This window comes from Colletotrichum destructivum, chromosome 5 (genome assembly GCF_034447905.1).
Source record: "Colletotrichum destructivum chromosome 5, complete sequence".
NCBI lineage: Eukaryota > Fungi > Ascomycota > Sordariomycetes > Glomerellales > Glomerellaceae > Colletotrichum > Colletotrichum destructivum.
Genome location: NC_085900.1, coordinates 1,127,901 through 1,142,012, shown reverse-complemented (window position 1 = coordinate 1,142,012; position 14,112 = coordinate 1,127,901). Strand labels below are relative to the sequence as shown.

Here is a 14,112-nt window from a genome sequence, read left to right as displayed (position 1 = left end):
CATGTTGCATGTTGCCAAGCAAATTCGTCAGAACCAACTTGAAGCTAGTCAGTGACAACCAACCCAGAGGCTATCCAATGGGCCAATAGGGCGAGCGTCTGCAGAGACGCCCCTCCATCAGCTCATTCAGGCAGCAATTTGAATATCCAGGGCAATTCGCTCTTTCGTTCATCTTATAGAATGTCTCTGGAGAACGGCTGTGATCACACTTTGGGCCCTCCAACGGGATTACACACCGTACCATGTCATTCGCAGACGACCGACTTTGCCCGGTCTGCTCCCAGCTCGACCTGCAGAAGGTTTTTGACGCAGCCCGGTTCCAGGGCCTCCCGAGAGTCAATACCCCCGAGAGATTCAAAACCAACTGGACCGAATACATCCAACATGTCGGTGACTGGCGGCCGCCCCTCGAACGGCTTGAGCAGTATGCCCCGGGCTTGATGCCGAGCTGCCCTTTCTGCGAGGTAGTCCTTGGCCTTCTCCACGTCATCAGCCGCTTCACGCGAGAGACTGGCAGAGTCATCCTGGCCATCCCGGCGGACATCCTGTACGACGTCCATGTGGCGAATGGCCAACCGGCCACTGACGTCGTCGCTCCCGCCTCCGTCTTCCTGCTCATCATGAGCCCTTCCCAGTTTGCCCAGACCGCGGCCCTGCACTTTGGCAACCCCCAGGCCGTGGGAGGCCTGAACGCCTGGGTCCGGTTCGCGCATCGGGAGTACCCCGGGACCCTCGTTTCCGTCCTGTCGGACTCCATCGTGGAGCCGCCTCAGCCGCTTCTGGAGTTGTCAATGCAGGGGCGAAGAATCTTCGAAGAGCGGATCGACTACGGACTTGTTCGATCGTGGATCCATCTCTGCGAGAGCCAGCACGATACGTGCCGTGCGACTACCGAGTGGAAGCCCATTCCCCACTTCAAGCTCATCGACTGCGAGTCTCGTCTCATCGTCAGCGCAGACTCCTTGGACCAGAGGTTCCGTTACGTCGCGCTCAGCTACGTCTGGGGAAGCGCGCCCCCGGAAAAGTACACATACCCGCGTCTCCCCGACGACCTGCCGCCCGTCGTCCTGGACGCTATGCGTGTGACCATGAAGCTTGGGTTCCGCTACCTCTGGGTCGATCGCTACTGCATATGGCAGCAGGACACGACGCACAAGATGAGCCAGGTGGAAAGGATGGATCAAATCTACGGGGACGCGGAGCTCACCGTCATCGCCGTCGGCGCCAGGGACCCCAGCTACGGGCTACCCGGCCTGACCCTGAGCCGGACGCAGCATGCCCCGATCACCAAGCGCGTCGGCGAGCGGAAGCTCGTCGCCAACTTCAGCCACCACTGGCAGCTGGACCAGATCACGAGGTCCAGGTGGGCCACGCGAGGGTGGACGTTCCAGGAGACGTGTCTGTCCAGGAGGAGGCTCTACTTCTCCGGCTACGAGGTCTCCTTCGAGTGCCGCGACATGATGTGCTTCGAGCACCTCACCCGGCCCCTGGCGTACCGGGGGAGTTTGGAACACCATGAGAGGCCCGAGTGGAACCACGTCAACAGCCCGCACGGCGTCTGGGCCATCATCCAGAAATACTGCGATCGCCAGCTCACCTTCTCCAGCGACCGGCTCGCCGCGGTATCCGGGGTCTTGAGGAAGTGGTCGAGGGTCAACCCGGGCTGCTCATCGTACTGGGGCGTCCCCATGGTAGCCTCGGATTGGCAGCGTCTGGACGCCGACTCCCTGAAGCGAGCTTTTCTTGCCGGGCTGGAGTGGGAAGTCCGCTCGGTCGTCAAGAACGCCGCCAGGCTTACGGACTTCCCGAGTTGGTCGTGGGTCTCCCAGAACGGGAGGACGCTGTTCGGCCACAAGGGCTACTTCCACTTACGGCCCCCCGACTTGGTGGGGAGTACAAGGAACATGGACGCTGAAGTATGGATAGAAATACCCGACGGCAGCGTCGTGGATTGGGCCACCTTTTGCGAGGGCGGCGGTCTTGACCTGTCATTTACGCGGTGGACTCGATACCTACACATCGACTGTTGGACGTTCCAGACGAGGCCCCTCTGCCACCGGCAGCTCAAGCGGATGTCGGGCACGGCTCACGACGACCTCCTCTACGTGCCGACCCCCGATTACCCGCATGACGGGTCGCGAATCCTTGCCTTGAAGTTCACGCCGGACTTTGGGTATCAGAACCGGGCTACGAGCTTCATCGGCCGAGAGTTCACGGCGGCGTCCTTTGCTCCGCTGGAGCATACCACGTTCGCCATTGTTCTTGAGACGGTCCCGGGTTTGACCGTGCGGATGGGGACCTTGGGATTTGTCGCGATCGCCGACCTGGGCTCGCACGAGTCCCAGACGCCCGAGGACTGCCCCTTTCACATGGCTCGATTTACTGCGAAGAGGTGTCGGATTCGGCTGGGATAAATAGCACATTAGTCAAGGAGGCGTTGAAGCTGATTGGATTTTGATACTTCGCTCAAGGGCCTGAAGACAAAGTAGGCCAGGATGTAGAAGTGCTTCAAGGCCTATTTCCGATTGAAATGTTTGAACGTGTCGATGGTGGAGTACGTCGAGGGCGGCTTCCGTTCCGTTTCGATTCATCAATATGATCACGGCGTTGATGTCGATGGGCAGTCTCTTCTTGCATCGCGACGCTATTGCACCCACCAACGTGTCACGTTTTTTGACAACTACACAGTACACACATACACCCTTCTTCGACCCTTCCTGAAAGAGACAACAACAATTCTTGCACATACGCGTCAAATCCAAAAATTCCTCCTTTGCCTTCTTCTCTTTCACAGTATCGCCGCGCTTTTACTCACAAAGAATCTCTGCATCGCACCATCCATCACCATAGACAACGCACATTTCAACATCAGACCGTCCAAACCCCGCCAATTTGGAATCCATCAAGAACTCGTTCATCCTTGACGTCGACGGCAAGGTAACGGGATATCCACGTTCAACACTAAGCACTGTTGGGAATCGTCCTGCCTTTCATCGCCACCTACGTCGACTCCCAGTCCTGCCCTAAGGGTTCATTCCACCTGCAGCAAGTCGTGCAACCCGAAAAATGCAGTCATTGCTATCGCTATCGAGTCGATCACGCCTCGCACTGCAGAGCGTACACTGCGAAGAATATAAAGATGAGATATTCCTCAAGCAGATTCGTGTGCCTCACCAGCCTCTACGCCAATCGTCAAACAACCTCTCAGCAGGCCGAGGGGTACCCCCGGCATACCCATACAGGCTGCCGCCCCCGAGCCGGTGCGCGAGCAGCTCGATGAACTCAACCAGGGCCAGGCCGACCCCTCCTCCTCTCTGAGCATCTCCCTGGCCGCCAAAGCTGGCGCCTCCGGGGTGATCATTGGGCGAGCCGAAGAGGTCGTTGAACCTGATCGCGTCGCCGCCACCGAGCCCCACCCCACCTCCATCTTCGTCCCCACCACCGAATAGATCGTCAAGTAAGTCCTCCAAGCCGATCTCCTCGCCCGCCCCAGCAACATCCTGCCGCCCAAGCCCGCCGCCGGCCCTATCCCGTAACCTCCTCAAGGCCTCCGCGAACAGCCGTCTCCATTCCTCCTCGGTCCTTAGTCTTCCGACCCTGGATCCCAGTCCGCTCGCATCACCAAAAGGGCCGAACGGCATGTACCGCGGGATCTGCTGCTGTTGCTGTTGCTGCTGCTGTTCCCACTGCTCCCGCTGCTCCCGCTGCCGCTGCTGCTCGCTCCGGAGGTTCTCCTCGTAGAAGCGGCCGGTCCCAAAGTACACGTCGTCGGGCCCGTTGTCGGACTCGTCCTGCTCTCTCCGGCGCTGCCGTCGTCCTCTTGGAGGTTGTGGTCGGTTCCGACGGGAGGTGGCTTCCGAGTAGCCGTCGAATGCGTACGCCATTTTGGTGGATGTTTCTCTCTTGCGGCTGGGGTGGACAAGTGTTTTTATTTTGGGGGGGGGGGGGATTCTTCTCCTTTTTTTCCCCTTCTGCGAGTGTCTCTGGGCAGCCTGCAGCGAGCCCGCCTTTTGTAAAGCGACGTCGTGTTAGCTGCGTGGTGGTGTTGGATAGGGTTTGCTATCGGTAATACGAACGAATGATTCACAAGCCTGTCACCTGTTTGGGCAAGTGACGGAATGACTACATGTTTGACACCCAGCTGCTGATTGCTGACAGCAAGCAGAGCAATAATTCATCGGGAAAGGGGGAGGGACGCATCACAGTCAGCCGGTCTCGTCGTGAGTATCAAACAATAGTATTTGTTTGCAAGCGAGCCAATATGCGCCTGCTAAGTGTCTATGTACAAGCTCCGATTGCGAAGCTGTTTTCCCCCGTCGAAAACAATACGGCTTCTCCTCCTCCGTGTCAAAGAAAAGGAAGCCCCCGGGGGGTTATGTCTGTTTACCTGCTTTGATAGGTAAGGCCGGGTATAATAGAAAACATACATTACAGGTATCCAGGATCCGGTATACGTATGATCGCTCCCATGGACAACGCCGTGCAAGAAAAACAATCAATGAAATGAGTAATTATGTCGTGGATGTGTTTGCCTCGTTGCGTAGAGAAACGGGTCCTTGGAAACCAGTCGATGGCCTGACGTTGTGCATCTCCATGCCTTGCGCGTCGTTCTTGGGCTGGTCGCGAAAGGCCCCGAGGCGCTGGTCCCCAACGCTGTACTTCTTCTTGAACTGATAGTACGTAGGGGGCCTCGGCCGGCAGAGAACGACGATCCAGTTCTTGAGCATGCTTCCTTGAGTAAAGGCCCGGAAGCGCTCCTTCTTGATGAACTTGTGAGAGTTGATGTACTCCCTGGTCGTTTCGCCTCGCGCCATGAGAAACACGTGGTAGCCCATGAGGGCAGCCGGGTAGAGGAACGAGACGAAACCGTAGATGACCATGGCGAAGGGCACGCGGAATTGGTCGATAGATTTACCAAATGAAATGTTGGATCGGTTCATGTGTATGAGGATCTGGGCGAGAGAGGCGCCCAGGAGATAGAGGGAGAGGAATGTGGCCGACGACACAAAGGCAAAGAAATAGCGGTAGTTGCGCCGTCCAACGCAGTTGTTGAGCCAAACACAGTGGTGGTCGTGAGTCTCGATGCAGTTGTCGCATAGACGGCAGTGATGGGCTCGAGGAGGTCGCCAAATGTTGCAGGTTCTACAGTGCTTGACCGGAACTTCCATGGCGGCTGTTGCCGACTCCGCCGACTTGATCAGCGTCCAGTCGTTAGTCGGCGGGCCAAGTCGGAGAGGATCCTCGGTCGGTTCTGCAGGGGGGAAAACGTGCAGGTTACGAGGCAAAATCTAGGAGCTGTCAGCCGCGGCATTTCGCGTAAGAAGCGACATTACTTACACCAGGGTCCGACACGGAAGCATGGAGAAAGGAAGAGATGCAAACGTAGAACAGGTACGCGAAAGTGATGGGGATGGCGGGGCTGATGTTGTGCCATAACCAAGGTGCAGAGAAGACGAAGAAGAGGACGGCCGGGATAACGATGAACAAGCCGGTGGCTACGTTAACCGGCCTATGTTTGGTGTTCTGGAACCGACCGCCTATGCAGAACACAGTGTTGCCCTCGAAGTACTGGAAGACGTAGCCGAGATTCGACATGGACTTCTTCAGGTTTGTTTTGTCGGCAGGCCTAGACGAGTCGACTGGGTTGAGCTGGGGAGTCGACGCAGTTGACGAAAGCTTCTCGCCGCCAGGCAGGCTCCGATTCGACTTGTTCTGGCCCTGGTCGCTACGTCCCGGCAGAAGGAAGCTCGAGCGGAAAGATCGCGGGGACTTGACAGGGCTGGGCTGGTTGCCCCGTTCCTTGAAGCCTCTGTCGACGGTGACGCTTAGGTTCCGGCTGTTGCGCTGATTCCGCTGCAAAGGGGTGACGCTCTCAGACATGCTGCCAGCGGCATGGTGACCGTGGGTTGGACTCGTGTTCGCGGTGATCCGATCATAGGTTCCTTGCTCGGTGTACTCTGTTCCACGGGATGGAGGCGCGCGCATTTCGTCATCGTCGCTGAGCTGACGTTGAAGACGGGCGACGGGGTTCGAAACCGGGTTCGAAATGACGCTGTGCCGAGCATTCGGTCCACCACTAGCAACAGCAGCGGCGGCGGCGGCACTCTGGCCGGGTTCGGACTCGACGTCCTCGAATGTGGGCTGTTGACGAGTTGCGGGGCGGGAACCGCCACGTTGGGCCTGCAGCTTTTGGGAACTCATGGGACGAAAGAAGGCCGAGGATGTGAGAGATGGCACATGGCTGCGGCTTGTGGAACTTGGCGGGCGGCTGGCGATGGAGCCAGCGGTGCTGCCAGCGCCGGTGCTCCCCCTCTTCTCGCTGAGACTCGTGATGTAGTTCATCCGTGGAGGCGGGCCTCGTCGGCGGCCTTCCCAGTGTCCAGACATTCCCGTCTTCGCGGTTCCTGGGCGTGAGAGGGAGTCCGAGGCCAGGCCTGACTTCCTCCGAGGGTTTTCGGAAAGGGTCTGCACTGCAGCTTCCCCGCCGTCGTCGGATGCGATGTCGGTCATTCGCGATGAGATGATGCTGGGCGGGCCTGGTCGGTCGGAGCGTCCAGAGAACTGAGGTTTCGGAAAGCCGTCGTCGCCGGCTGGAGCACCGGCCCCGCCGGCGTGGTCTTTGGATGTCATGATCGGGAGCTGCTGTCGAGGATGACTCGGCGGCGTTTACGACTGGCGGGTTTCTTCCACTATAACATGTCGCTGTTGACGCGGTAATCGGAGTATCGTGAAATGTGGAAATGACTCGATTCGAGGATTCGAGGTTCTGCCCAGAGAGAGAGATCGAGAGGGTGGAATCGTGGTGTGTCTTAAGTTCGGCGCTTTGACGGGTGACAATATGATGAATGCAGCGCGGCTCGATGGGCTCGGTCTGCTCGGCAAATGCGTCGGACAAGGTTTGGAAAAGGCTGAAGCGCAAAGGTCTGCGGTCGGAGTCGGTATTAAAAGGTCGTGCGAAGGAACAAGGAAAGGGCCCGTGGATTGAGGTGGGAGGGAGCGAAAAGGCAGTTGGGTAGGTTGGTGTTCGTGTCGTATTGAAATCGTGTCGAGTACCTAGAGAGAGGGACGGAGAAATGAAGGTTGGAATGGCGGGCGAGCCGTGACAATGAGCGAAGCGAAGAAGAAGAAGGTCAACCAGGCAGACTTGGGATCTTGTCTTGCGTTGGTGTTCCTTTTCCGCGAAAAAGCATGGGATTTGTCCAATACTGTACGGAGGACGGAGAGTGCACACCTCAGCGACGGAGAAGATTGGAGCACTCCAGCGCAACTGCACAGGGGGCCTAATCTGGGCTGAGCCAATTGTAAGGGGCGACGGCCACCTGGTACCGTGGTACAGTCTAGAAGTCTGTGCTTTGTGCATGTGCTAGGTTGCATAAGCCGCCGGATTAGGCTAGCTCCACTGGCTTCAGGACATCGCTGCCGTCTGTCATCACTAACAGGATACCACTCAGTTCACATGAAGTGGCAATAGCAGCTACGCTCCAGCCCCTCCCGCACGGCTTTGGCCGCCTTTTAAAACTGGCGCCGGCTCAGGTTACCCACGCCATTTTGATTGCATTTGCCGGATTGGGGCCCAAAGCTTTAAATTACCACGGCAGCGTGGGCAACAAACAGACCAACAACGCGCCGCGCCCGCGATGGGCTGCAATGCCAGGGTGACGGGAGCATAACAACCCATCGGACGATGCACGCATTGTTCGGCCAAAGTATCGTCAGCGCAGGGCGCAGAGGGGCCTTTTGCTAGCTAAACTTGGATATCACTAAAGGTCAAAAGTCTCACACACGATGCTTTCACCTCCGTGTCTTCAGCCTCAACCTCAACGGCGACATGCGAGGAATGCAAAGCCGCCTATTTTGATCCCGCTCACTACCTGTAGGCACGGCACTCTCAAGAACGCGTCGTGCCCCCCGCTTTCAAAGCCGTTGAGGCTATTGCGACGCTGAGGGTTTGGAATGTGATCTTCACAGCCTACCGGGTTAGTCCTCGCTCGGCAAACCTTGATCCATATCCATTGTCCAAGGGACGGCAGCCCACGCAGGCCAATCGCACACGGCTTTTGGTTTTGGTGTTTTTTTTTCCTTCTCTTTCTGTCTCTCCAGACGCTTTGGGTCGATCCCTATCCCTGGGTTTGACTGCTTTAATATCCGTCATGTGGATTATGCCAGCGGTGTCAGCGCCAAAATGCACACCCATTCGTCCCACATGTTCTGTTATGCCAACCGTTGTTGCATGTTCCTCTCATCCGAGTTCGGCCTTCTGACAGTGGGATCAAATCACAACAGTTGCAGGTCTCAAAGTGTGCACCGGGCTCGACAGCCGCTTGAACACAAGCTTGCATCCCGCGCGAGAAGAGGAGTCACCTGTTGGAGGTCAAAATAGCCTATATCGTCCCGTGGGCCTCTTTGCGCCCATCAGCATCCATGGACCATAAAGCCCTGGACCGAAAACAGCCCCATCGCCGTTGGCGGTGTCATCTTTGCTGTGTTGGAAAAGTCCGGTCCGGCCTGTATCTGCAAGGACTGACACCGCTATACCTGCTCGACCGATGTTGAATCTGGACATTCATTGATGTCGGTCATCACGCTGGAAACCTGCCGTGCTTTTGACGGCGTCCCAGTTTTGTTAGACTGCAGGAACACGGATATAAAAATACTTGTGCTGAGAAGCGCCGTTACCATTTGAAGCTCGAGTCACTAACGACAGATAACCGCACATTTGAGTAAGTACGCCGTCGCCAGGGACCCAGCCGCACAAATCAACTACCCGAACTTGCTTCCAAGAAACACATACCTATTCCCGCTTGTTCCACTCTTGACATCTTTAGGCATGCTTCTCGGGATGCTTTAGTCTGGAGTAATTCGTCATATGGTTAGAACTTGGAATCAGCCCTCGAAACGCTGCACACAATAAATGAAAGGCCTTTAGATTGCCCTCGAGTCAGGGACTTGCATTCTTCGACACCAACCGTTGTGTCTCGCGCGGCGCCTGATAACAAGGTTCGTAAGATTAGATTAACGAATGGATGTTAGGTGATAAAACGGCCATGTATATGTCGGAAGCTGAGGCTGTGCCCCTTCTCGCAAAGGTGACGATGGCACATATGCAGATGGCAAGACTGTGACATAACTGCGCTGCCTTTTACCCTTCAGGCTGTTGGAAATAAACGCTGTAAACTATGGCGCTGAGAGGCAGACAAGGTGTCCATGCCATTAACCCGGAATTTTGGAACATTTGACAGATACTTCTCCTCGTCTTTTAGATCGGGTGTTCGCGAAGCCGTCGCTGTTATCCTCGAGACCCCACGACTATGGGTCTGTCCGAGGCATGCGCTGCAGCCAATGAGGCAGCGTCGCCATGAAGTGATGCTTTTGTCAGCTTTGCACACCAACTGCTGGTTCGAGCAGCTGGACTGGAGAGGATGTCTTTTGGGGCAGCCAGATGAAGACAATCGACCAATACGGGCCATGCAAGAAGTCGGACGGATAGACATCTAAGCCGGGTATCTTCCCACACTGTTTAGCTAGATATGATGCACTTAAGCACGGCAGAATGAGGTAATGTCCACATCACCCCCCGATTGACCAATCATAATTACGCATAAGCCCGGCCAATCGTTTCTCCCGAATTTCAACCTTGGGATCACCGAACGAACCTGAAGCTCCGAAATCATACGACAGCCGTACCTCACTTTGCAACATCCACTCCCCCAACGACCACACGTCAGAACCACCGCAACAATGGCCTCCTTCGTCGCCCGCCGCGCCTTCTCTACCACGGTCCGCCGCTTCACCCAGCAGGAGCAGGCTCAGGCCAAGCAGCAGCTCACCCAGGAGTCCAAGCGCAACCCCGAACTCATCGTGCGTGATATCCCATCCATCTCCATCCACCCGGAACCCTTCCATATCGCCAACCCGCCTCCGCCCACCCGCACATCTCTCTCCCTGTGAGAGCGCGCTTCGAAGCCAGCCGACACACACACTCGCACCCCTGCAACTGGCCTACGAAGACCGACTCGCACAAGAAGATGGACAACGGGGCGAGGGGGCTAGGGCGGCTTTGCGCGGGGGTTAGGAGGAAACCTATGGAATGCTAATTGAGTTCTCGTTCTACAGATCCTCGGTGGTGTCATGGTTGCTGCCCTTGGCGGTGCAGGCCTCTACTTCGGTACGTTTCCACGACTTCAGTCGTCTGTCCCCTTTCGTCGAGCTCGGCAATGGCTAACGTCACTCTTTTTTTTCCCTCTCGCGCAGGCCGCACCCCCACCTCCTCTACCTCCGAGAGCCCCGTCCTGAAGGCCGGTATGCCCTGGGAGAACGACGGTGAGGGCAAGTACAAGTACCACCCCGGCGGCAACCCCAACAACGAGCCCAAGGATGCTCCCAGCGCCGTCAACACTGTCATCGTCCCCAACGTCACTCTCCCCAAGGTGCGTTTGCGACCCCTCCGGCCCTCAATAGACTGCTATTCGTGGTGGTCCAGATCACGAACGGCAGATGCCTCGGAGTTTGTCGAAGAACGCCTCCCAAGCTAACTATCGTGATTCAGGAATTGCACGACAAGTACAACAAGTGGGGCAAGGACGGCTACCCTTAAAGAACTACCCATAGATACCTGTTGTTGAGAAGACGTTTTCTTGCGCGAGCAGTGCAGAGGGCGGAAGGTGGTTTTTATGTTTAGATAAGGAGAATTCAGATTTTACCACAATTTCTACCTTGCGATACCATCTCACCACCACCTTCATCGCGCAGCAGTAACAACGCCGCTCGGCGTTACGCGTTCATATGACTGATGCTGTGATAATTAAGCGGGATGAAATCGCATTCGTGCTTATTTCTTTACTCTCTCGTTCGCATCAGAATCTCATTGGCATGCAATTAACTCATGAGGGCGTGTAAAAGTACTCCTGACCAGAAGAAAAAGACAGCGATGTCTTTCAGTTGTGCCCACAACTCCGCCAACACCGCCACCACCACAATCCACAACTGGGCCCCTCCGCCTCTCCCGTCCATGTGCTCTCCCAGACCTATGAAGAAAGCTGCTCAATCTCGTCTCCGGTGAAACCAAAGAGGTACAGCAGGTCGAGGAGGCTCTCGCCATTCAGCCTCGTGTCGGCCTCCATCTGCACCATCGGCTTCGCGTTCCAGGCGACGCCCAGACCCGCCGTTCCCAGCATCAGCAGGTCGTTGGCGCCGTCACCCACGGCAACGACCTGCGACAGGTCGATGCCCTCCTTGCTGGCGATTTCGACGAGGAGGTCGCGCTTTCTCTCCTTACCCACGATGAGACCCTTGACCTCGCCGGTGAGGTTGCCGGCGTCGTCGATGACAACCTCGTTGGCGTGGGCGTAGTCGATGCCCAGCTCCCCAGCCAACCAGCTTGTGAGGGGGAGGAAGCCGCCGGAGAGCACCGCGGTCTTGACGCCGAGGCGCTTCAGGGCCTTGATGAGACGTGGCACGCCCTTGGTCACGTCCAGGACGGGCCTCAGCTGCTCAAAGAAGGACGCGGGAAGGCCCTTGAGGAGCTGCACGCGCTCGCGGAAGGCGGCGTCGAACTCGAGCTCACCCAGCATGGCGCGGTGGGTGATGTCGGCGACGCGCGCAGCCAGGTCGGGCGGGTCCTTGATGGTCGCGGCGAGCAGGTCAATCACCTCCTGCGTGATGAGGGTGCTGTCCATGTCGAAAACGACCAGCCTGGGATGGCGGCGCCACAGGGTGTCGGGCTGCAGGGCGACGTTGACGCTCCATTCCCTCTCGAAACGGTAGATGAGCTCGTGCCTCCGCAGGTCGGTCAGGCTGAGGTAGCTCTGGCAAGGAGCCGGGTCGAGAGTCAGCTCGACGACGTGCGGGCTGTCCTGGCTGTCGAGGCAGCGATGAGACGAGCTGTAATCGGTCTCGCCGGCGGGCAGGGGAAAGGTCGACATGAGGTGCAGGAACGAAGTCACGCACATGGGCGAGACATAGGAGCCATACAGGTGGTCGAGCTTCTCGGGCTCCTGGGTCGGGGGTTCGAGCGGGAAGGTCTCGGGGTCCTGCGTCGGCGCGAAGTTGGCCGGAAGGGAGTCCTTGCTGCTGGAGCCTTCCGAGTTCAACTTGGGCGGCGATGCAAAGCCACTGCCGCCCGACGAAGCTGCTGCCGCCGCCGCCGCCGCCGCGCCGCCTTCGCCGTTCGGTTTATAGAACAGCGTCGCAACCAGGCGAGACTGCCTCTTGCCTCCGGCAGGCACACAATTCGGGTGCGAGTAGCTGTGGTTCAGGCCGCTGCGGATGGTGGGTGGGTTCTCCTCGGACGGAATACCGTTGAATGCGGCATAGTGCTTGTGGTCGTGGGCGTGGGCGTGTCTGGGCGGCGAGACAGACACATTGCTCAGGTCTTCGACGACAGTGTCGATGCCGAAGCGACCTTCCGGGTGCTGGGGAGGGCGGTACTGCTGGTGCTCGCGGAGGAACGAGCTGCTCCTCATGGACGAGGTGAGCTGAGGCCGGGGCGACGTCGTCGACTTGGCGGGGCTTGCGTCGGCCATGGCGGACACTGCTTTGCGGCGGGGTCGGGGGACACAGACGATAAGACAGACAGACGATAGACCTGCAGCAAGGGAAGCTGTAGGTGGCGGCAGCGGCAGCTTCGGAGGGGGGGGGGGGGATGGGCGCGGAGAGGCGAGAGGTGCGGGGGAGAAGGCGAAAAAGAGAGAAAGCGCTCGGAGCTGCGTCCTGGTGAAGGAAAATCTTAAGGACTTGACGAAGCTGCCCTCACGTTTCGAAGGTAAAACATGTTGGCGTGGTTGGACGACAGCCGATCTGAGGGACAGTGGACGCGGCGGGAGGCTGGCAGGCGCAGCGCCTGTCACTGGCACTGTGATTCTGACTGTATGCCCCGCCTTGCCGTCACTGGTCCGGAGCCGATTAGGCCCCATAATTGCCGTGCCCGAGGTCTTGGGCGGTGTTTGATTGGCTGATGCTATCGCATGCGGCTTCTGGTGGATGCCAAAAATCACGTGTTTACCCCTCTAAAAATTCTGACATGACAAGCTAAGGTCAGGTACGAATGATACGGTGAGGCTCCATTACATCACTATGAGATCGACCGACGGACATGATGCTGCTGGTGCATTTGCAGGGCCGCATGGGGGAGGAGAAAACATTGTCTGCCTGCCAGTGTCCGAGCACACATGAGCCGAGCAAAGATGTCACTCCCAGGATCTGCGAGACCTCAGCCTCGTCCGGATTTGCCGGCCTCGGTCATCGGGGAACGGATGAACCGTCGGGGATGATACCAGCTCAGCCAGATTCGCCAAACTAGCGCATGCAGAACACACAGCAGCCTCAGCCTCTTTGCCGGGTTAGTCAGGCTTGCCAGGCTTGCCAGGCCGCTTGGCAACTGATGAGTCTGCAATGAGGTAAGTTGGCCATCCCCCCTTCGTCGTCGCGGCAGCCGCTAAGTGATCATTGCGTCCAGGCCCGGTAGCTGGTTCCGCTGATAGAGAACAGACCCTAAGCGGGAATAAGGACACTTCCACCCACCAGCCGCAAGACCCGGATGACAGATTGTGATGTGTCTGGAGTGTTCGGGTGACATCTCCTCTTCTGGCACCCGAAACCGGCGTACTGATCTTGGCCGTTGGATCCAGCACGGAAGATGAAGGAGCGGTCACCTAGAGGACGGCTTCTTTCGGGCGTCTGGTCGAGTGACCTGGAATTTGCTCTCCACCCATGGTTGTCGAGAAGGTCGGCCATCAGACTTGAGATGTGTAGCCAAGGTGGTTTCTCTCAAGATCGCGTTATCCATGGAAACGAGTCTCCAAGAAGTCTTGGTTTATCTCCGTTTGTTTCCGAGTCATGGGGAAACGTGGACCGTGGTGAAGAGGCAAAGTTTCTTCAGACAAAGCACGCGCCATCATCGTTTATGAGGCGCCGCAAGCGGCGAACATGCTCGGGAAAGGGGTTCGGCAAGCGAGGCCTCGGGCGGTGATAAAGCTCGAAGCATGTCCCCCTCATTGAAGCCCAAGGTGGGTTTTGTCAGAAAATTTCGCGGCGGTCAACCGTGGATGATACCTTGGTTCCTCGTGTGTTAACTGGTCGTGTGCGAGGGATGGAGATGCGTTGTCCGGCGCGGGA

The 14,112-nt window shown here is 57.5% G+C and overlaps 6 protein-coding genes across 6 annotated transcripts; 2 read left to right on the top strand and 4 right to left on the bottom strand.

Annotated features, from left to right (window-relative positions):
- Positions 1 to 242: 242 nt before the first annotated feature.
- On the top strand, positions 243 to 2,414 carry CDEST_07941 (Putative heterokaryon incompatibility; the record flags this gene model as incomplete). The annotated part of the gene is made up of 1 exon (XM_062924100.1): positions 243 to 2,414. The coding sequence occupies one exon, from the start codon at positions 243 to 245 to the stop codon at positions 2,412 to 2,414; it is 2,172 nt and encodes a 723-aa protein (XP_062780151.1).
- A 756-nt stretch (positions 2,415 to 3,170) lies between these two features.
- On the bottom strand, positions 3,171 to 3,884 carry CDEST_07940 (uncharacterized protein; the record flags this gene model as incomplete). Its single annotated transcript, XM_062924099.1, has 1 exon — positions 3,171 to 3,884. The coding sequence occupies one exon, from the start codon at positions 3,882 to 3,884 to the stop codon at positions 3,171 to 3,173; it is 714 nt and encodes a 237-aa protein (XP_062780150.1).
- A 336-nt stretch (positions 3,885 to 4,220) lies between these two features.
- On the bottom strand, positions 4,221 to 7,201 carry CDEST_07939 (Putative palmitoyltransferase, DHHC domain-containing protein). Its single transcript, XM_062924098.1, has 2 exons — positions 5,338 to 7,201; positions 4,221 to 5,288 (listed from the first exon to the last, which is right to left on the bottom strand). The coding sequence occupies exons 1-2, from the start codon at positions 6,628 to 6,630 to the stop codon at positions 4,512 to 4,514; spliced, it is 2,070 nt and encodes a 689-aa protein (XP_062780149.1). The 5' UTR covers positions 6,631 to 7,201; the 3' UTR covers positions 4,221 to 4,511.
- Positions 7,202 to 8,371: 1,170 nt separating this feature from the next.
- On the bottom strand, positions 8,372 to 8,563 carry CDEST_07938 (uncharacterized protein; the record flags this gene model as incomplete). The annotated part of the gene is made up of 1 exon (XM_062924097.1): positions 8,372 to 8,563. The coding sequence occupies one exon, from the start codon at positions 8,561 to 8,563 to the stop codon at positions 8,372 to 8,374; it is 192 nt and encodes a 63-aa protein (XP_062780148.1).
- A 1,087-nt stretch (positions 8,564 to 9,650) lies between these two features.
- Positions 9,651 to 11,019, top strand: CDEST_07937 (Putative uncharacterized protein C3H7.08c). Its single transcript, XM_062924096.1, has 4 exons — positions 9,651 to 9,858; positions 10,114 to 10,165; positions 10,252 to 10,427; positions 10,547 to 11,019. The coding sequence occupies exons 1-4, from the start codon at positions 9,739 to 9,741 to the stop codon at positions 10,592 to 10,594; spliced, it is 396 nt and encodes a 131-aa protein (XP_062780147.1). The 5' UTR covers positions 9,651 to 9,738; the 3' UTR covers positions 10,595 to 11,019.
- Positions 11,020 to 11,024: 5 nt separating this feature from the next.
- CDEST_07936 (Putative phosphoserine phosphatase, HAD superfamily) lies at positions 11,025 to 12,521 on the bottom strand (the record flags this gene model as incomplete). Its single annotated transcript, XM_062924095.1, has 1 exon — positions 11,025 to 12,521. One exon carries the CDS (start codon positions 12,519 to 12,521, stop codon positions 11,025 to 11,027), a length of 1,497 nt encoding a protein of 498 aa, XP_062780146.1.
- Between the last annotated feature and the right edge of the window lie 1,591 nt (positions 12,522 to 14,112).